General features: G+C 44.3%; 1 protein-coding gene across 1 annotated transcript; it reads right to left on the bottom strand.

Annotated features, from left to right (window-relative positions):
- Nucleotides 1-2,022: 2,022 nt before the first annotated feature.
- Nucleotides 2,023-14,117, bottom strand: LOC133380887 (E3 ubiquitin-protein ligase TRIM41-like). The gene is made up of 6 exons (XM_061619062.1): nucleotides 12,381-14,117; nucleotides 10,036-10,131; nucleotides 9,047-9,277; nucleotides 7,998-8,020; nucleotides 6,724-6,851; nucleotides 2,023-3,969 (listed from the first exon to the last, which is right to left on the bottom strand). The coding sequence occupies exons 1-6, from the start codon at nucleotides 13,350-13,352 to the stop codon at nucleotides 3,449-3,451; spliced, it is 1,971 nt and encodes a 656-aa protein (XP_061475046.1). The 5' UTR covers nucleotides 13,353-14,117; the 3' UTR covers nucleotides 2,023-3,448.
- Between the last annotated feature and the right edge of the window lie 8,789 nt (nucleotides 14,118-22,906).

Below are 22,906 nucleotides of genomic sequence, written 5' to 3'. Positions count from 1 at the left end.
TCCCATCATCATGGACCACTGACCATGCTAGCTGGGACCAACAGGCGCAAGCACCCAAGTTAAGTTACCCCAGCTTTACAGAGTCATGTCTGCCTACAGCCCCCTTTAGTTTTTCCCTACAGGATTGATGGAGAATGAGCCAGGCGGCTTTAGAGAAGCTACAGGGAGACTCTCCAGATTGAGCGAGCAACTTTTATTAGGTGATCAAAAGGGGGCTTTTTGGGGAAAAAAACCCTTACGCTCAAACAGTTAATGCTTGATAAAGAAGTGATCAAAACTTGCAGTATCTTATAGAGCACTGTTCTTCAGCCTTGGATCCCCAGATGTTGTTGGACTACAACTCCCATCAACCCCAGCCAACTTAGCCAATGGCTAAGAATCCTCTTCTCCCAGGCATTTTAGCATGTGTTTTTAAATTGTTTTTTTTAAGTGTTTTTAAATTTGTATATTTGTTTTTAATGTTTTTAATTGTTGTAAACCGCCCAGAGCGCTTTGGCTGTGGGGCGGTATACAAATGTAATAAATAATAATAATAATCCAACAACTTTTGGGGACCCAAGGTTGAAGAACAGTGTTATAGAGGCCTTGTTGTTGTTATGTTATGTTTTATTTCTAGGCCGCCTTTCAGCCAAACAGGCCCCCAAGGCGGCTTACACACAAATAAAAATACAAATACAAAATACAAATAAAAACAACACAATTTACCAAAAAAAAAAAAATCAAACTAACAAAGTCCTAACATCTCTAAAAAAACAGGAGCAGCAAACCAAAAGCATTCATCTTCCTGGTAAAGGGCAGTCCCCAGAAAAACGTCACTAAGAGCAGGGGTGGGGGGCAGATGGAAAAGCATGCCCCTTGATGGACCCAGCACAGTCTCCAAAAGACTTATGTGCCAAAAGAAAAGAAGCTTTTTGTCTTTTCTTTTAAAAGGAACAAAGGGCTACACAACAACCTTAGCAGGAACAGCATGTAAGGCATGGGGAGGGGGCAGTTACCATCATCCCTTCCAAGAGCTTTAAAAAAAGAGAATCAAATCTTTGTTATGTATTAATTTCCATGATGTCAACATTTTCATATCGTCATTTCAGTTGTTGATACTTGTTGAAATCTCTGTCCCCAACATGTGAGTTCTGCAGCAACTCCGACCTCAGAGCTTAAAACGCTTTTGAAACAAAATGTAAAAAATGCCCCCAATGGGGCCTATGGCTGGGGACACAAAGAAACATGGCACAGGCAAGTCCTAGCCAAGTTAGGGGGGTGCTCACACACAGGGGTGTAGTCATCCAGGGTCATGGGGAATCATAGACCTCTTCCTTTTTGGGGTGCTGGGTCCCAGCCAGGTCCCTATGTACAAGCCAATCAGCATGAAAGGGAAGCATTTTAGCCACTGAGAAGGGTTCTTGTCCTTTTGCGCTTATTGGAGCCAATTAGCCACTGAGAAGATGCTTCTCAGTACCTAACACACAGCCTCCCCTTGCATGCCGATTGGCTCCTAGGGACAACTGTTGTAGTGGAGTGTGGACTCGGAGACAAGACAGAGCGTAAGGGAGATGAGGAAAAGCAGACATGGCTGTGAGGGGGCATGGCTGTAACCATCACGAAGGGACCCTGAACTTCTGAATTTGCCACAGCACTACTGCTCACACAGGCCAAGTCAGGTCATTTGTCTGGAAGGAGGAAGCAAGGAACTTCTTCCCCTAACTCCCACCTGAATTATTGGCGTCATTACCAATGATGCAACAAGAGCTAGAAGCACATAGCTGACTTCTACTAATTGCGAGGAAAGGCTATAACTGAGAGGAAGAGCACATGCTTTCCCTGCAGAAGGTCCCAGGTCCAGGTAAGACACCTATCTGAAACACTGGAGAGTCATGGAGACAATCCCAAGCTAGATAGACCAATAATGTGACTCACTGTAAGGCAGCTCCTATTTTCCATACAAAGATGGACCGGACACGTGAACTACACCTTGGGTTTCCCCATCTGTTTTCAGCATTTGAACAAACCATCAAAGCAAAACCCTCAGTTGTAGAATCGTTTTATTTATTTTCTCAACTTTTTCCAAAAAACTAGATCTCCATTTTAAGTCTGTTTTTTTAATAGCAAAAAATAGTTCAAAAGGAGCTCTGTCATGGCAAAAGGAATTAAACAAGTACACACACATAAGAGCTGGCACAGCTAAAGCCTCCAGTGATTTGCAACATGGGAAAAAAGGAATTCCACACTGCAAGTATGTGGAGTGATGAGGGAAGCAATTAAAAATAAATTATCTAAATGGGGGGGGGGGGAAGAAGGGGAAGAGAAGTGGGAGAGGCAGTCGCAATAAAGTTCCATCACCAAAGCTTCTGGTGGGGTTACATTCATCCCAATGGCCACAGCACTCCAATGACACCACAGGGGGCAACAGAATTTGGATCTGTCGTTTCTCCCCCAAATGGTCTGTGTGTATGTATGTATGTGTGTATCTTTCTCTCTCTAGTAGAATGGATGAATACCTCCCCTCCAGGGAGAAGAGGTGGGAATGACATCAAGGAAAGGGGTAAAAACAACGGGGGCATGACATCAAAACCACACCTAAGCAGGGGGACAAAACTGGAAGTCCTATGTTTGTTTGTTTAAAAAAATCTGATGTTAGTGAACAGTAAGAGAAAAGCAGAATAGGAGACCATCAGGAGACAAGACACTGGGGCGGTTGAAGAATGAACCCAATTGGACTTCGAAACCAGATATGACATTTCTGTAGGGTTGTATTTAGATGTAGATACCATCATCGTTTCAGAAGGTCATTAATGTCTTGGGACAAGAAGGCATAAAAAAAAAACTGTTTCACAGCATGGACTGGATCCAGCTCTGTGAACATGTTGGGACTAGTTGTCTTGTCTGGGTGCTAAAAACCGGGAGGGGGTAGTTAAGACAATCCATAAGACTTGAGTGCCTGGCTTAAGATGGCTCAAGTGGCTTTGGAATGTCAAAGACTAGCCTTGGACCACTCAGTCCAAACCACTGTGCCATGGCAAATTCCGCCAAGCATACAATCAGAGAATCGCATGCTGAATAAGCCTCAACTTATGTCCCTTCTGAGAAAGATCAAAGGAAAGAGCTAGCCAGTGGTGTAGACAGCTCACAACAGAACCCCAAAGGTGGAGAGAGAGAGAGACAGAGAGAGATGTGGATGTGAGAGCCACAAGAGAAAGGAAAATGATTTAGTCGAGCACCAAAGAAAGGTATCTGTGCAATAACTGATATATAGTAGAAGGGGGAGGGGAAATCCCTGTCAGACTGAATCCACAAAGAGAGCAAGATAAAGAATCCTCTAAGGTCCAAGAGAGATACAGATCAGGAATCTGTCTGGGACTATCCACTGTGGCAGGAGGATTTATTGTGAGGTGAAACCTCAGAGGGAGGGGAGGAACTCCAGCTACGTGCAACTGCAACAGCAGCAATCCTTTCAATTGCAGATTTTGATGCTGGTCCTCTTAGAAAGAATGCGGAAGAAGGGGAAAACGCGCTCACGGAATGAGGCATTGAAGGTGTGGATATGAGCCATGCTTTCAGCATTATAGAAGCCCAGCTGGCCCCTTTCATAGTCCAGGTATACACAGAAGCGCCGGAGCTTCTCAGCTGGAGAAAGGGACGTCTGCTCAGTGGTCGTCAGTGCCTGGTACTTCTTGCCATTGGTCCCCACGCACCAGATCTCCCGCTTCTGGTGGGAACCCGCACTGGACTTCTCTTTGCGTCGGGCTGATTCGCGGGCTGCCCCCACAGCCCACCCCCGCCGGCCACCCACCTCCACTTCCCAGTAGTGGCGGCCGTAGGTGAAACCCTGCAAGGCCAACACACAGTAGTCAGAGTCAAAGCGTTTGGGGTTATCAGGCAGGTCCTGCCAGCGCTCTCCAAGTCGGACGCTGCGGCAGTCCGATGAAATGGTGAGCCGTGGATGGGCTGTCTCTGGATCCAGAGTCAAATCAGCTGTAGACAAGACAGAGAGAGATCGAGAGAGAGATCAAGAAAAAGCATAAAGAGGAGGTTGTGTGTTTGGTTCCTTATATCCTAACAGGGACTGAGCATGTAATTTCTTCTTCAGATTCACAATCTATCCTATTCAAATGGTTCAGGGCAGGCAACAGCAATTGTACTTCAATAGATGGATGGAACCATGTCTTCAAAAATCCTCTAGGATGACACAGGCTACCGCGCACAGTCCTGGACAATTTCAGGTGTTATTTTTAATTTAAAAGTTTCTAGCCCACATGGGTGTAGAGAGATCATCTGAAGAGGCAAGAGACACTGCTCGTCAGGCTGCTCAGAGCAAGGTTATTCAGGTGGGGTTCTATGGGGAAGAGAAGTTCTTTAGTTTGCCTCACTGGCTTGTTAGTTCCTAAGGAGCTGCCCTCTGATTTCCTGCCCACGTTTTGCATCTTTTTCCTCCTCTTCAGCTAGCAAAACTCACACCTGCCATGTACAAATCCACAACCACAATAACATTATTAATGTTTTAGTGTATTATGCAAATATGCCCAGTCTTGAAGCCTTTTGTGGAGGAGTAGTCAAGCAGCAGCTCAAGATTTACATAATATATAATGTCTCATTTGCTCAGTTACTTTAAAAGAAATGCTTGTGAGGACATAACCCAAACACAACTATTTTTGTCTTGGCATATTTTACATGACAGGTTGGCCTCTTATTCTTTCAGTAGGTGTGACATCCATTTTTGTGTGGGTGACAGCAGGACTATGTCACTCACATACTGTAGAACAAAATGGATATTTTATGAGAGCACAATTTCAGCAGAAAAAGTGTGATTTTTTAAGTTCCAAAATTACATCATTTCATATAGACTGAAAAGAAAGGAAACCAGTATACACAGCCCAAGCACACACCGCCTTAGTGGCAGGCATTATATCTGTCAGCTGCTCATTCTGGCCAACTCTGATATGTCAGAGTGTAAATTCCGATGACAGGGAACAAACTCTTATCTATAATGGCATTCCCAAAGCTTTAATTATAAATATGGTCAGTCAACACAAATATGACTGGTATAGAAATCTAGCCCCTCCTGATTAAAGGCCTCTGCAATACAATCTTCCACAGTGTCACAATCTGCAAGACCAAAGTGGGGAGAACAGAAGAATGGATCAACAATCTTTTCAGTTCCCAAGCATTTGTAGTGCCCTTTTACCTAGAAGAAGAAAATATCACATTTCATGCTATCAGAATTATGGAAAGTAGGCACATATACAAGAAACTGGCTTGTTTTGGCAAAAATTGGCTTGTTTTGGCAAAAAAAAAGAGAGAAGAGGGCTAATGGGCTGCAGGAGAGGGACTCAGTTTACCGCATTTGCAGGTTTTGTTTTTTAGAGTTGGCAGAGGGGGAGAAAGGGAGGAAAACTCCTAAAGTAGGCAATTTCTGCTAAATAGTAACGGTTCTTAGAAGTTTGACTCCTTCACCCCAACTCTAAAGAACAAATCCCTTTTTCTTTTTTTGGCAAAGGGAGGGGAAGAGAATGGAACATCTCATGATTCTGAAGGTAGCATGCAAGTCTTGGTCAATAACACTTAGCATTTATACAGTGCTACAGTATTCAACTCTCAGTAACGGCTTAGAGCAGGGTTTCCCACATTAAACATTCATGTTTATTTTTAATTGTATTTGATTTCTTCTTTTACTTCTTGTTTTATTTTATTATATTGCAGCTTGAATTCTATGGAATTCAAATTTTAATACTATAAAATATAATATAAGAAATAAAAGCAATAAAAATACAATTAAAAAACACACATCATCTAGTACAATGCATTACAACTACTACAACCAGCAGAAAATTAATTAGCGGTCAGCCAAGGCCACCAGCAATTTTCAAGTGGTCCATGGGGAAAAAAAGTTTGAGAACCTCTGGCTTAGAAGTTTTGCAAACTGCTTAGAGGTTTTCTACAAACAAACAGCATACAAATTTTGTTAATTAAATATATAAAACAACCCTGACAACATCCCTGTAAGACAGATCAGGTATTGCACAGCATAGCAGATGAAAGGCCGAGGCTTATGGAATTAATCATAAGTCTAAGGCCACCTGATGAGTTCATGGCAGGGGTGAAACTTCCCGGTTCTCAGCTCAGTCTCTTAACTGCTATGCTGCACTAGTTCTGAAAGAGCACTATTCAGCATCAAAGTTCCGATCTTTTCTTTTGAAGCTTGCCAGGTTATCTGCCCCCCTTACCTCCTCCCTTGCCTGCCCTTCTCACTCATATCACTCAAGTGCATCCCCTACCAGCTCCCATTCATTTCCTTCTTCTATTCTCACCTCCAGGTCCCATCACTCAGCTTTATGCATTGGAACAGCCTTTGCCTCTCTTTTCATCTCTTCAGTACATCTTTCCCAGAACATCCTCACTTCTAGCCTTCACTATGCCCCCCCCCGATTCTTCCTCTATCCAAATAGCTCATGGGTAATTCCCAACCTCTCTTCCCTTTCCACCCTAAATTTTGTCCATTTATCAGTCTGTAAGCTCCTCTGGGCAAGGCCTTCTGTACAGCATCAGCCCACTTCCACAATTCATAATTCGACTGCACAAAAGGCGATTCCTAGCCTCTATACGGCACAGGAGAGATGGCAGCACTACACAGGCTAGCGAAAGCTCATCTGCATCCCTGAGTAATTGCCTCCATTAACTACAGCAGCAGGCAACACAGCAGCAAGAGGGAAGGAGCCAGACGGCCTTTACCTTGAGGGACTTTGCAGAAGACCTTCTCCATCTTCCTCATCAAGACGTCTATAAGGAAGTAGTTCCGATATTTCTTTCCTGTGTCGACTGGCAAATTATCTGGATCCTGGAACTTAATATTCTCACACCTGGCAATATGATCATTTAAGAGAGCAACCATGTAAGGATGGGCATGGCAACCAGCAGACAAAACATTGTGTCAGGGTAAGAGAAAACACACCACAATGGGACTATTCCTAGCACAGTCCATCCAACCCCCTCTCTATTGCTGCAGTAACACCTAATCTTTCCTAACACCCCACTCCAGGTGTTTATTTTAACACAAGCACACTGTGCACTGAGAAGGAACACAAGCAAGGAGATGAAGAAGTGAAGGGAGTATAAAGTAGCCATAATTTTTGGTCCTCAGCTTAAGGAACCTGTTTCTTTCCAGGTTTCAAGAAATACTACCCATATAAATGAAAGATTTCAAGCGTACACTATGCTCTCCATATCATCCAGCTCAAATATTTATTTGATGCCTCAAATTAGCGAACTGGTTATCATCGACTGTTTTGCAACAAAAAGTAAGAACGTAAGAGCTGCCATGCTGGATCAGATCAAAGGCCCATCTAGTCCAGCACAGGTCATCACAGTGGCCAAGCAGATGTCTATGGGATGCCCACAAGTAGGCCAATGGGAACAATGGTTCCCACTTGCGATTTCTAGCAATTGGTATTCAAAGGCATACTGCCTCCGCTAGTAGGGCTAGGACATAGTCTTACCCCGCATGAAGTATCCTTGTGCAAGGCATCAAGTACCTTTGAAAACATACACCAGTTCACAGGGCCCTATCCTGGCACTGTAGTGGTTCAGGGAAATGTCTCTGGAGATTTTCAGTCACTTACACAAATGCTAGTCTCCTGCCTAAAGGGGCAAAGTATTGGATTAGACTTTACTATGTGTTTCAACACAGCTTCTGAATCACCACACTGCGGGCATCTAGCCTTTCAAGTTACTCTTCCTTCCCTTGACCTGGGAGAGTTAAACACAATTATAGACTGCAGTTAGCCTAGCTCACTGTGAAAAAGGTTTGATGTAGATACAGATTTTAAGATGCAGCAATAGCCAGGCCACATTGCACCAGAACAGGAGAATAATTGTCATATCCACAGATTTTGCTCAAAGGAGCCTGTGGAAAACCACTACATCCTTAAGATACTTTCAGATGCACCCAGGCTAACTGTGAAGCAGAATTTTAGGGATATTTTAAAGCAGAAATAAATTGAACCAACCTGACTAAAGTGCCTTTGAAGTCCTAGGGGAAAAAAAAAAAGGTTAGAAAGACAAACAATGTGGGAACAACAAAACAAAATTTAAAAACATGTAGCCACTTAAGATGAAGATTTGATCATTTTCCAAGTTTACTGAGAGGGGACAGTAGTGGCTTCCTAGTATAAAAAAAGATATGGGCTGAAAGTTCACCAGTACCCATGAAGAGAACTGAATAAAAGGATTATTTGTCTAGGGAAGTTATGAAGCCTATTCCCTATTTAGTCTATCAAGGGTCAACAGCAACATTACTGTTTAAAAAGGGGGGGAATGGTTTTAGATGCTACTCTTTACAGCAGGGATGGGGAGAGTGTGGCCTTCCAGATTTTGTTGGCCTCCATCAGCCTGCCAGCATGGCCAATAGTCAGGAATGATGGGAACATATGAAAGGCCACAGGTTCTCCACCCCTGCTTTATAGCACTGGAACTGTGAATGGCAAGCCTGTCACATGGAACTAGTTAGGCAGCTTTTGGAAATGGACTGCCTTCAAGTCGATCCCAACTTATGGCTACCCTATGAATAGGGTTTTCATGGTAAGCAGTATTCAGAGGGGGGTTACCCTTGCCTCCCTCTGAGGCTAGTCCTCCCCAGCTGGCTAGGACCTGCTCAGCTTGCCACAGCTGCACAAGCCAGCCCCTTCCTTGTCCGCAACTGCCAGCCGGGGGGCAACTGGGCTCCTTTGGACTATGCCGCTTGCCCATGGCTGCACAGGTGGCAGGGCACATAACCCCTGAGCTACTCACTGTGGGGGTGATCTTTAGCTGGCCCTTGACAGCCAGGAGGCACGAGCGGGGATTTGAACTCACAGACTCTGGACTTCTAGCCAGGGTCTCCTCCCGACTGTGCTATACAAATTCCATACAGCAAATTCACATTTAAACCCTCCTACATTAAAGACTTGTGTTAAAGGCCTGTAGTACTCCACCACTTCTAAATCAGAGTGCTACTATAACCAGACAGATTCTTGGCTATTGGTCACCCTGAGCCCAGGCAAATAGGAAAGGGATTCACCTTGAGCATCTGCAAGCCATCCTGCTTGCTCTTGTCTTCAGCTTCTGCAATGAGACGGCTGAGTGCCGCACCTTGCTCCTCAAGGTGGGTGATGTTGCTACTCTGGCTGGCAAGCAACACCTCATACCGGTCCTCCAGCTGATGCAACAGCATTGCTTGCTCCCCAATCAGAAACTGGTGCAGCCGCTCAAAGTCTGTCTCAAACTCTTTCATATCAAGATTCATCTTGTTCTGTAGGAGGGTAAGCAAGGGTGAGGAAGACAAGCGTGAGGATAGAACAGAGGTTTGGAATACAGCAGTTTATGGTGAAGGACAGTGGAATTGCATACCTCTTTCCTTAACAGGAATTCAGTTCAGATAAAGCCCCTGTCTGTTTTTATGAGCTACAGAATTCACAGTATAGGCATGTAGTCTGCATTCTCAACTGATGGGAACCATAAGGCAACCAGTTCACAAATGTTGATCAACTAAACAGGTGCCTCTAATTTTTTAAATCTGTAATTTTTTGATGCAACTTGGAAACAGTGTAGATGGCAGAATCCATCTTAGACAACATTTCCCTTTTTCTCTCATAAGGGAATCCTTCTTCCAAGATACTGTCTACTGCAAGGTGTACATCTATCATTTTTTTAAAAAAAACAAGCTCTCTCTCCTTTTCAGGTGGTTTCATTTAATTGCATCCTACTTTTTTTTGTCAAGGATCTGTATCAGCAACACTCCAAGGACAAGGGCAAATGGCCATAGCTCAGTGGTACAGCATCTGACTTGCATGCAGAAGATCCCAGGTTCACTCCCTGGCATCTTCAGGTAGGGCTGGGAGCGACTCCTGCTTGAAACCCTGGAGAACCACTGCCAGTCAGTGTAGGCAATACTGAACTAGATGGACCAGTGGTCTGACTCAGTATGAGGCAGCTACCTATGTTTCTATTAGGAAGGAAACCGGTTAAACAGGAGACTATCCAGGAGGATAAGGGAAGCTTGTCACATACCTTAAGATCTGTTATTTTCTCTTCTTCACTGAACTTCTGCTTCAGAACAGTCTCCAGTTTCTTCTTCAGTGGATCCAAATGTCCTTGAAGTTTGGCCTTAAAAATAAAATAAAATGCTAGAACGCTACACTGCAAGAGAAATGGCTATTAAAGTTGCTTCGGTGTTCCAATAACAAAGACACTGCAAATAGGATAAACAATGCAGTTACATTTTTCAGGACTTCCTCTTCAACCATACGGTGTTTTTTGTTCAAAAACATTTTCTTTTCTTTTTTTTATAGAAGTATGTGTCATGCCCCAATGTTTTAGATCTTTATTTTCTGGCCGCCTAGTTGTCACGCTTGAATGCAAATGGTATAAACAGATTTCTAGCCTCTACCATAAAACACAGCAGCTTCTGCAAATCCTGAATCTCTCAGCTATTGTTTTAGAAAAAGAAGCACAAGTTTCTAGCCCGTACAGTTCAAGGAATTAAAATAAACTGAACAGGTTTGCTTGTTTTATGCTAAAGGATTCAAAACCAGAGAGTGTCTAATCGACAATTTTTGCTCAACGCATCTCTCTTCCTCTTGCTCTGCCTCTCAGGGTCTTACTGACTTAGTTGCATGTACACATACATTCACACGCATTCTTCAAAGAGTTTGAGCCTTCTGTACTTAATCTCCACAACAGTGTTTACAGGGCAAACTAAAGTGCAAAATTCCAGATTCAACAAGTAATAAAACTAAAAAAAACAGATTAAGCATTTACAATTCTTTTTAATACACGCATGCCACTTACACGTATTTAATTGCAACCAACATGTGTGCCAATGATGTGAATAAAGTGGAACATAACGTTCACATATTCTCAGTACCAATTTACTACACATATACCTGGACATTAGGCACAAAATATAAATAAAATGTTTTGAAGAGTAATAAAAGTTAAACAAGGGAGCATGTATACCTTGCTATTGTTTCTTGCTACAGTTTATTTATTTATTTATTAACTTTATTTATACCCCACCGTTGTTCCAAATTGGAACTCATGGCAGCTTCCAGATAAAAAACAGATACAATTAAAACCTACCAAAGTTAAAAGCATATAATACATAAGTAAATAAATATAGACATATAATTAAAAAATGAACTCTAATTTAAAATAGCATTAAACTGTTTCTGATATTAAAAACTATACTCATAAAATCAGAATAATTAAAAAATAAACAAGCAAGAGCAATATGACCTCCTTTTGGGCCTATCCTTAGCCGCCTTCGGAATCAAAGGCTTGCTGAAATAAGAAAGTTTTTACCTGTCAACGAAAGGACTGCAGGGAAGAGGCCATTCTTATCTCCTTAGGGAGGGAATTCCAAAGCCTAGGGGCAGCCACTGAGAAGGCCCTATCTCGTATCCTCACCAGTTGTACTTGTGCGGATGAAGGTATTGAAAGAAGGGCCTCTCCTGAAGATCTCAGGGCCCGGGCAGGCACATAGAGGGCGATGCGGTCTGACAAATAGCCTGGACCCAAGCCATGTAGGGCTTTATAGGTCAACACCAGCACTCTGAATTGTGTCTGGAAACAAACTGGCAGCCAGTGGAGCTTTTTTAGCAGGGGAGTTGTATGGTCCCTGTAATCAGCCCCAGTTAGCATTCTGGCTGCAGCACGTTGTACCAGCTGAAGTTTCCGAGCAGTCTTCAGAGGCAGCCCCACGTAGAGCGCGTTACAGTAATCTAAACGGGATGTGACTAAGGCATGTGTCACCGTGGCCAGATCGGATGGGTCAAGGAACGGGCGCAGTTGGCGCACTAATATCAAATGTGCAAAAGCCCTCCTGGCCACTGCAGAAACCTGGGAATCCAAATTTAAAACTGAGTCCAGGAGGACACCCAAACTGCGAACCTGTGTCTTCAGCGGGAGTATAACCCCATCCAGCACAGGCTGTATCCCTATTCCCTGATCTGCCTTACGACTGACCAGGAGCACCTCTGTCTTGTCTGGATTAAGCCTCAATTTGTTCATCCTCATCCAATCCACAACTGATGTCACACACCGGTTTAAAACTAAGACAGCTTCCTTGGAAGAAGGTGGAAAGGAGAAATAGAGTTGGGTGTCATCAGCATACTGGTGGCACCGAACTCCAAACGCCCGAACAACCTCTCCCAGCGTACAGTTCAGCGTACATTTTATTTATTTATTGCAATTGTTGGTTGCTTTATTTCAAAAAAAGGCTCAAAGTGACTTAAGATAAAAGGCAAACAGGTAAAACCAATTAGAATTGAAATAAAAGAGAAAACAGCGTGCAATACAAAATTCCTAAACTGCTCCTCCAATAATAATATACTTATAAATACTAAGCTGCACACCTTATATTCTTGCACAACTTCTTCCAGTGGCATGACGGTGTGGTGTTTATGGGCCTGTGATTCTCTACACACCACACAGATGGGCTCCTCATCTGATTCACAGAAAAGCTTGAGGGGCTCTTGGTGTTTCTCACACAGGGTTCGCTCAACACTCAGTGCTTGTCCTACTGCTAAAACAGATGGTGCTCCAGAAGAATCCCCTGCTACTGCTGCCAACTCCACTGTCTCAGCGGATGCTGTCACAGGCTTGAACGGTTGTGGATGCATCTGGCGGATGATCTGCACCATATTGGCCAGCTGAAGATTGGGGCGGAAGTTGCGGTGGGGAAACGTTTTGCGGCACTGGGGGCAAGTGAAAGGCTGGCGTGGGGGAGTTGGGGGAGTTGCTGGCACAGTATACTCTTCCTCTTCCTCTGGCTCCTCTTCCTCATCCATAACGTCCTCCTCCTCCTCATAATTATCAAATAAATCACTCCACATAGCATCATTCCACATATCAACTGACCCAGGGTCTTGGTCCCAGTATCTATCATCTTCTTCATCCCACACATCCTCATCTTCATCATCATATTCATCCCTGGATACATCCTCTTCCTCCTCCTCTTCCATATCCCTATCATCCAAGTACTCATCATCCTCTATATCATCTTCATCGTCATCAGCATCTTCCTCAGGTCCCAGGTCATCTATCCCTCCATCATCAATGCCTCCATCAGAACCAGGCCCATATCCTCCATCTGAGCCAGATGCTTCTACATCATCTCCTTCCTCACCTTGACCCTCACCTGAACCCCACAACTGAGTGATGCAGACACGGCAGAAATTGTGGCCACATCCGATGGACACCGGGTCAATGAAGTAGTCTAGGCAGATAGCACAGACGGCCTCCGCGTGCAAGGTTGCCACAGGGTTCAGGGGGCCCCCGTAGCCACTACTCGCAGGTACTGCCGCCGCCGCCGCCGCCGCCGCCATGAGATCCCAAGCTCCTCCCACTACCACCCCACACCCTCCCTGGCAACCCCGTACACCTCACTTCCTAGAAGTCCCCACCTGAAGGGCGCACCCTCTTCCCCTAACAGGCAGCATCTGTCTGCGCTACTGTCGGTGTCCCAAGATCCCACTCCTCCTCCTCTCTTCCCCTCACAGGACCTCAGCCTGCCCAAAGACACTCAAAGGGAGGGAGGGAGCCGCTCCCTCCTTCCCGTTTGCCAGCAAACCTTTTCACCTTCACTTCCCTGCAGCTGCTTTTCTCCTCCCTCCCTTCCTTCTCACCTGGCCCCAAGTGCCAGTCAGTCCTCCGAGCCCCCTCTGAGGAACTCCCTCTCCCTTCCTTGACCTCCCCCTCTGAAACAATAACAGCCTCGAATACAGACTGAACGTACGCTTAACTCCCACCACCAAACTGACCACGCGACGCTCTACCATCACCCGCATCCGCAACTCTATAGTGGTTAACATCGGAAGTGAAGTGTGAATTCTCGGCGCCGTTCTAGCTCCCTACAACTCATTTCTATGATACGGGAACTAGTGGCTAAGGGACTACAAAGCACGCCAGGCTTAGCATGTGGGGACCCGTTTACCAACAGCCAAAATCTCTGTAAGTGGGTGGCTGGCGGCGCTTATTTTAAATAAGAGCTCCAAAGACCGGCTAGGATTTCGGTCAGAGAGGCTCAACTTCAGTGACGTCACCACCGCAAGCGCCGCTATACCGTGTAACACTAACATGAAGGGCCGATTCTAAGAAGCTTCACGGAAATATACCGGAAGTACAGAGCCACTCTATACTACTTGTGTCTCCAAGTTAGGTTGGTACCATAGAGATGGGGAGCGAGAGCGAGACTATATGTATTGTTATGGTCGGGCTCTCCGGAAATGGAGCAGAGCTAGTTGCTTCAATAAACGGGAAACGAACATATATTTATTAAAATAGACTGAGCCCCGGGCTGGTTTCTGGTTCTAGCAAAACTTAAGCTACTTGGGCCCAGGAGATTACACGGGGAGGGGGGGTTGTGATGTTCCTATATTAATGTATATATGGTAAGTGTTGTTGTTTTAGAAGATACATGGTAAGTGGAGTGAAAGAGGGGGAGTGAATGGGCAGTAGAATGCGAGATTATTGGCTGAGTGTTTAAAATGGCTGAATGTATAAAAGGAAGAGGGAGCGTGGAATCTGGGGGGGAGAAGAGAGGATTGCTTGGTGGGGTTTGAGAGAGTTGTTTGCCAGGAGAGCGTGAAGAAGGAGGGAGGTGGAATTTGGATTAGTATTGAGTAAAACCATATGCTTATGTGCCTTAAAAAGAAATCTTGTTAATCTTGTTAGCTTTGTTATCTTTAATAAATACTTAATTTGGTTTACCAAAGGCCTGATCCTTGGCTGGGGTTTCACAGACCAGAAGGGAGGGTAAGGTAATGACCAAGGCTGAAGGGGAACTGTAACAAATGGTGGCAGCGGTGAAGAGAATAACAATACCAGTATTCAGAGTCTCTGGGAATACTAGTATTAGGACGTGACTGGTGGTTGCCTAGCAGGGGGATCTGTTGAGTAAAACCATATGCTTATGTGCCTTAAAAAGAAATCTTGTTAATCTTGTTAGCTTTGTTATCTTTAATAAATACTTAATTTGGTTTACCAAAGGCCTGATCCTTGGCTGGGGTTTCACAGACCAGAAGGGAGGGTAAGGTAATGACCAAGGCTGAAGGGGAACTGTAACAAATGGTGGCAGCGGTGAAGAGAATAACAATACCAGTATTCAGAGTCTCTGGGAATACTAGTATTAGGACGTGACTGGTGGTTGCCTAGCAGGGGGATCTGTTGATATCTGTGCTAGAGCGGATAGGTAAACCATAAGAGAGTGCAGTCCGGACTGGTGGAGTCCCTGGTGGTGCCTGGTGACAGGCAGTAGCCACGCGCAGGTAGGAACCTGACAGGGAGAGCCAGGGAAGGACGCATCACATGTGGTGTCAGTAGCGGTGGGATACGAACAACAGAGAATCCAGATATGAATACTAGAGAATCCAGAACAGTGGTGTGGCAAACAGAAATAACAAAACAAGATTTCTTGTGAGAGTGACTGGCAAAGAGTGTGTGGCAAAGAGTGAGTGAACTCAAACACCATGGCTGAATACATAAAAATGAAAAGAGAGGAGCTGGTGGAGAAGTGCATAACATTCAATTTACCTCACGAGGGTAAAGGGGTAGATGAATTGAGGGTAGCACTTATAGGATTTGCTACTGCCCAGCAAAAACAACCTGTCAGGGAAGAGACCCCAGAAGGATATTTAAGCAATCCCGCTTATATAGAGTACTTAAGAGAGAAGTTAAGATGGGAGGCTGAGGAAAAAGACAAGCAGAGGGAGTTGGAAGCTGAGAGATTGAAGATGGAAGCTGAGAGATTGAGGATGGAAGGTGCAGAGAAGGAAAAACAGAGGGAGTTGGAAATTGAGAGAATGAGATTGGGGTTTGAGGAGAGGGAGAAGCAACGAGCATTGGATGCTGAATTACAAGTAGAAAAGTTAAAATTTGATAGAGAGAAATTTCACTCTGAGGAGACAAGGAAAGACAGAGATGGAGCAAAAATAAAAATTACTCCAAAGGACTTTGCTGTCTATGAGCCTGGTCAAGATCCTCAAATTTACCTCAGCACCTTTGAAAAAGCAGCTCAGTTGTGGGGGCTACCTGAAGACAAATACATGCAGTATTTATCAAACCTGATTAAAGGGGAATTGGCTGAGGTATACCAATATTTCCCCTCAGACAGGCCCGTCACCTATGCTGAATTCAAGGAAGCAGTGTTTAAAAGATTCAGACTGGGGCCTGATTATTTTAGAAAGCTTTTCAGAAACTGCCAGAAACAGACAGGGAGGTCTTTTGTGGAACTGGGAGCAAAGTTGATGGATATATTTGGAAAGTGGATGAGTAGTGCCAAAGCTCAGTCAGTGGAAGAGGTGAAAAGCCTCATGATACTGGATCAATTATACCATCAGTTACCACCAGAAATAAGGCTCTTGGTCAAAGACCGTTCCCCTACATCTGTGCAGGAGGCCACAGAGTTGGCGGATCACTTTGCCTCCAATAGAACTGGCTGGGTGGGGAAAACATCAAGAGAGTTTAAACCCAGACCATATAGTGCTGGCAGAAGGGATGTGGTACCACAGCGAGTGAGTCCTCCATTAAAATCTGAAGGGCACAGGACACCCCAGAGTGGATCTGTGTACCCTAAAAGTGAGGAGAAATTATGCTACAAATGTGGTAGACCGGGGCACCTACGTTTTCAATGTGAGGTTGCCAACCCCATTAGTAATCCTTCTCAAACAAGGGCAGTGAAAACAGAGCCCAAGGCTTTAGAAGCAGCGAAAAAGGTTCAGTTTTGCCAGATAAACTGGACAGAAGTAACAGACCTTGATTCAAGTCTGAGAGAGGAAGTGAGTGTACAAGGGGCAACTTATTGGGCATTGCTTGACACTGGTGCCGCTCAGACGTTACTGAGGCCAGATTTAATAAAATCTGAAGAAATATTACCTCAGGAAACAGTGACTATCCAAGGAGTGAGGGGTCAACCAGAGAGTTTGCCTGTGGCCCTAGTGAAAATGGAATGGAGAGGCTGAAAGGGCCAATATAAAGTTGGTATTAATGCCCAGCAACAAGAACCAGTAATACTGGGAAGAGATGTAATGGGCGCCCAAGGAAAGATCTATGTAGTGACCAGACAGCAAATTGGCAGAGAAAAAGAAGCCATATTAAGGGGGGCTGAAACAAACAGGGTGGAATCTGTTAACCAGCCTCAGGTCACCATAGCAACCACTAGCAGGCCTGCTGAAGAAGACAGACTGTATCAAGTGGTCTCTGGGGAAGAAGCAGATCAATTCAGGGAAGAGCTGCATAAAGATATAAGTCTGAAGCAGATAAAGGAACAAGCGCTGACCCAACAGATTCCTTTCACTGACAAACTGAGGAATCAAGTTGTGTGTGAGAATGGGATTTTATATAGACTGTGGATGCCTGCTGAGAGAAAGGATGAATGTGAACCAGTGAAGCAATTGATAGTACCTAGCAAATACAGAACCAGATTGCTAGAGGTAGCCTACGATGTCCCATGTGCAGGACATCTGGGTATAAAAAAGACCAAGAGGAGATTGGCTGCACATTATTATTGGCCAAATATCTCCAAGGATGTAAAACAACATTGTCTATCTTGTGGAATATGCCAAAAGGTGGGAAAGAGTGGAGTAAAGACCAAGGCACCCTTAAAGCCCCTTCCTATAATTGGACAACCCTTTTATAGAGTGGGAATAGATTTGGTGGGCCCTTTTTCCAGACCCACAAGGCATGGCAAGAAATATCTAGTGGTGGTGGTGGATTTTGCCACCAGGTACCCAGACGCAGAAGCACTGAGATCTGTAGAAGCCCCTGTAGTGGCAGAGGCTTTATTAAAAATCTTTATGAGGCTGGGTTTCCCTCATGAAGTGCTGACAGATCAAGGCAGTGTATTCATGGGAGAAGTGATGCAATGTATGTGGAAATGTTGTGGTCTAAAACATCTAAAGACCACTACTTACCATCCCGCCACTAATGGGCTAACTGAGAGATTCAATGGAGTTTTGAAGGGCATGATAAGAAGCTATGTTCAAGATCACCCACAAGACTGGGATGAACGGTTGGGATGCTTCTTATTTGCATACAGAGAAGTCCCTCAGGAGTCAACAGGCTTCTCACCCTTTGAACTCATGTTCACTAGAAAAGTGAGGGGACCTTTGGAACTGCTAAAAAATTCATGGGAAGGAACTCTGGGAGAGTACAAAACTTCTGTAGTAGATTTTGTATTGGAATTCCGCAATAAATTAACATCAATGATGGAAGTAGTGAAAGAGAATTTGAGTCATGCACAGGAGAAGCAAAGTTACTGGTATGACAGAACAGCCAGAGAACGTGTGTATGATGTGGGAGATATGGTTATGGCGTTCATACCCAGGAAACATGACAAATTACAGGCTAACTGGGAAGGACCATATACCATCAGAGAAAGGCTTGACACAGTGACATATGTAATCACCACAGACCAATTAAACAAAAGCAAAGTGGTTCATGTAAATATGTTAAAGCCTTACCATACCAGGGATGCAAAGGTGTTGCAAGTTACCTTATTCCCTGAGGGAAGTGGGCCTGAACTTCCAGATTTGGTACAGGAAAGCAAAGACAAAGGAGGGGTAGATCAAGTGGAATGGTCAGAGGAGGTGAAGGAGGAAGTAAAAGAGGAGATTCTGAGAGTTTTGAAAACCTATAGGAATCTCTTTAGCAACAAACCTGGCCGAACCAGTATAGTTATACATTCCATTGATACTGGAGATCATGCCCCAATCAGATCTGTTCTGTACCATGTGAATGGGAAAGTTTTGAATGAGATCAAAAAGGAGGTGGAAGAGATGCTGGAATTAGGAGTGATCAGGGAATCCATCAGTCCCTGGGCCTCAAGTATTGTCCTGGTTCCGAAAAAAGATGGCACGACAAGGTTTTGCATTGATTATCGGCTAATCAATAAAATTACTGTCCCAGATGCGTATCCTATGCCTAGGGTAGACGCTATGTTAGCGTTATTGGGGGCAGCAACCATTATCTCTGCACTAGATCTCTGTAAAGGATTTTGGCAAATGGAACTAGACGAGCAATCCAGAGCCAAAACTGCCTTCAGTACACCAGATGGGTTATATGAGTTTGTGACCTTACCCATGGGACTAAGGAACTCACCAAGTTCATTTCAGAGGCTAATCAATACTGTGTTGCGAGGCATGTCAGATTTTGCAGTGGCCTATATCGATGACGTGGCCATTTTTAGCAAGTCGGTGCCTGAGCATGTCCAACACCTGACAACAGTATTGGAGGCCTTAAGAAAAGCAGGCCTCACAATAAAAGCTAAGAAATGCCAGTTTGGACTAAAGGAAGTAATCTATTTAGGACATAAGGTAGGGAGTGGGAAAATCACCCCCTTATGGAGCAAGGTGGAGGCAATACAAGCGTGGCCGATCCCCTTAACCAAACAACAAGTAAGGGCATTTCTGGGTGTGGCTGGATTTTATAGGAAGTTTGTGAGAAATTTTGGGGAAATAGCAACCCCCTTGCATGAATTAACAAAGAAGAAGTGTTCTGAGCGTGTGGTATGGACGGATGAATGTCAGAAGGCTTTTGATCTACTGAAGCAAGCCTTGTGCCAAGGACCCATATTAATAGCACCAGACTATGAGAAACCATTCATCATGGCTACAGATGCGCCGGACCTCGCGCTGGGAGTCGTCTTGCTGCAGGAGAGAGAAGGCACCAGACATCCAGTGGTGTACCTGAGTCGCAAGCTGACGCCGAGGGAGAAAAACTATTCGTCGGTCCAGAAGGAGTGCCTAGCGGTCGTGTGGGGACTGAACAAGTTGCGCCCATACGTGTGGGGACGAAGATTCACAGTGACTACGGATCATCGGGCCTTGTTATGGTTGCAGACTATGAAAAACCATAACACTATGCTGCAGAGGTGGTCCTGGGCCCTACAGGACTATCAAGTGGACTTCCAGTTCATCAAAGGCAAGGACAATGTACTGGCCGATGGACTTTCCAGGCAAGTGGCTGGGACTGCAGTGACGTGACCAGACAGAGGAACAAAGAAAGACATTTTCCCTATAGAGACTTTTATTTGTTAACGCGACGTATAAATCCTGGAACAGGAATAATACTCTGCTGTTGTTTGGGGGGGGGGGAAATGTGATGTTCCTATATTAATGTATATATGGTAAGTGATGTTGTTTTAGAAGATACATGGTAAGTGGAGTGAAAGAGGGGGAGTGAATGGGCAGTAGAATGCGAGATGATTGGCTGAGTGTTTAAAATGGCTGAATGTATAAAAGGAAGAGGGAGAGTGGAATCTGGGGGGGAGAAGAGAAAGAGTGGATTGCTTGGTGGGGTTTGAGAGAGTTGTTTGCCAGGAGAGCGTGAAGAAGGAGGGAGGTGGAGTTCGGATTAGTATTGAGTAAAACCATATGCTTATGTGCCTTAAGAAGAAATCTTGTTAATCTTGTTAGCTTTGTTATCTTTAATAAATACTTAATTTGGTTTACCAAAGGCCTGATCCTTGGCTGGGGTTTCACAGACCAGAAGGGAGGGTAAGGTAATGACCAAGGCTGAAGGGGAACTGTAACAAATGGTGGCAGCGGTGAAGAGAATAACAATACCAGTGTTCAGAGTCTCTGGGAATACTAGTATTAGGACGTGACTGGTGGTTGCCTAGCAGGGGGATCTGTTGAGATCTGTGCTAGAGCGGATAGATAAACCATAAGAGAGTGCGGTCCGGACTGGTGGAGTCCCTGGTGGTGCCTAGTGACAGGCAGTAGCCACGCGCAGGTAGGAACCTGACAGGGAGAGCCAGGGAAGGATGCATCACAGGGGTGTTTACAGCTGGGCTTCTGGAAGGATCGTGGTTGAAGTTGGCTCTCCACCCCAGAACTGATATTAATTCTAATTTTTTTAGAGGAGATGTTCTAATACACGTGGATCATACATAAGCCTTGCAAATATGGCCACAGAAGTTACCAGCCCATGCTTATCTGAAAGAAAAAGAAAAAAAGACAGAGGATAAATCCAAGATTGCAGGATAGATGAGCAGTGGTTAGGTAGCAGGTGAAAAAACCAATGTACCAGCAAGGAAAGGTGTCCCATATCAAAAAGACCAGGATCTTGTTTATTGTGAAATAACTAATTTTGTTGAGTCTTTGAACATCCCAAAGCACAATGCAATCAAGATAGTGACTTGACACTGGATGTATTGCCATAGTTAAGCTTTTTTAAAACAGTAGATCTTGGATTACTGACATATGCTTACTCCATGGTTGAGCAATACTAATAAACAATTTGTTCTACACTAATCAGGATTCAATTTACCTCAAGGCTAAGCCCCAGCACCTATTTCTAACATATAAGCTTACACTAAGTAGAATAGGGGTGGGGCAGACTTTAGACTTGCAGAATCTTCTTTGTGTTTTACTAGAACATGGGGGTCCACCAACCAGATCCAGGTGCAGAAGACATACACTTTGAAATAAAGAGTTCTGAGCCAAGGAATTTGTTCAGAGTTGCAGAACTGAACAAAGCTCACACAAAAGCATCCACACAAAATCATCTCCTGGTTACCCCAAACCTACATTTAAACAGTATAATTTAAGGTGGGAGTCATTTTGTTGCCACAAAGAAACAGAAGAGGTGTGTGGAGGTCACTGCCACTTTTCCTCATTCCTCTCACTGCTTGCTCATTCAGAACGGGCAAGTAGAAAAGTCAGCAAGAACAAGAGGAGGAGCAGCAACAGGGCCAAGAGGCTCCAAGGGTTGGTTGTGAGCCCCCCCCCCTTAACCAAAACAAGCAGTCCACTTGGCCAGGGGCAGTTAGCCACAGGTCTCACCAAAGCTTGTTCCCAGTATCTACTTTTAGTGCTAGGACTCTACCTTGGTATATATGAAGTGAGACTGGATCAAGGGCCTCTGCCCAGATGCAGAGTGCATTCCTGTCATCAGAGGGAAGGACTTCCAGATCAGAAGGTGCTGGCTACGTATGAGCTCTTTGAGCATTTCCTTTCTACTACCAAACTCCACCACTACCCCCAAATTAAGCCATGCTGCCCATTAACATGATCCACCACCTGATCCCACAATGGCTTTTTAAAAAAAATCCCAAGTGATTTTAACCAGTGATGTCTTGTGGACGCAGACAACAGATTCTCTGAAACAATTTCTGATGTTGTGCTGAGCATACTGTGCTTAAGCCCTAAAAACATCAGTGTTTTTAGGTGCATAAGAACACTGGTAACAATGAAGAGTCTTTGCTATATTTAGCACAGCTGTTGCTCAAAAAGACATAGTTGTTGGAGAGGATATGATTTTTAAGGACAGTACAACAATAACAAACAGAAAGTACTTGTTTCCCCACAATTAGCACTCCTTAACATATGGGAGGGGGAAAATGAGGACCTAACGTGTAAATCCTTAATATCTATTACTGGCAGCTAGGTTAGAGATCGCTAAAAACTGAAAATTGGCAGAAACTTTGTGACACTCAAAGCATGACTCCACAGAATGTGGAATGTAGTCATGGCAGAAAAAATAACTTTAACCATGAAAATGGCTTAGGGGAAAGCAAAGCCTATGGATTTTTTTGTGGTCTGGCCCATTTATGGATTATACTGTTGTTGTTATGTGCCTCCAAGTCGACCACGACTTATGGCAACCCTATGAATCAGAGACCTCCAAGAGCATCTGTTATGAACCACCCTGTTCAGATCTTGTAAGTTCAGGTCTGTGGCTTCTTTTATGGAATCAATCCATCTCTTGTTTGGCCTTCCTCTTTTTCTACTCCCTTCTGTTTTTCCCAGCATTATTATCTTTTCTAGTGAATCCTGCCTTCTCATTATGTGTCCAAAGTCAGTTTCATCGTTTTAGCTTCTAGTGATAGTTCTAGTTTAATTTGTTATAACACCCAATTATTTGTCTTTTCCGCAGTCCA

The sequence above is a fragment of the Rhineura floridana genome, chromosome 3 (assembly GCF_030035675.1).
Source record: "Rhineura floridana isolate rRhiFlo1 chromosome 3, rRhiFlo1.hap2, whole genome shotgun sequence".
Taxonomy (NCBI): Eukaryota; Metazoa; Chordata; class Lepidosauria; order Squamata; family Rhineuridae; genus Rhineura; species Rhineura floridana.
The sequence above is the reverse complement of the archived record's forward strand: the minus strand, read 5'-3'. Positions and strand labels throughout refer to the sequence as shown.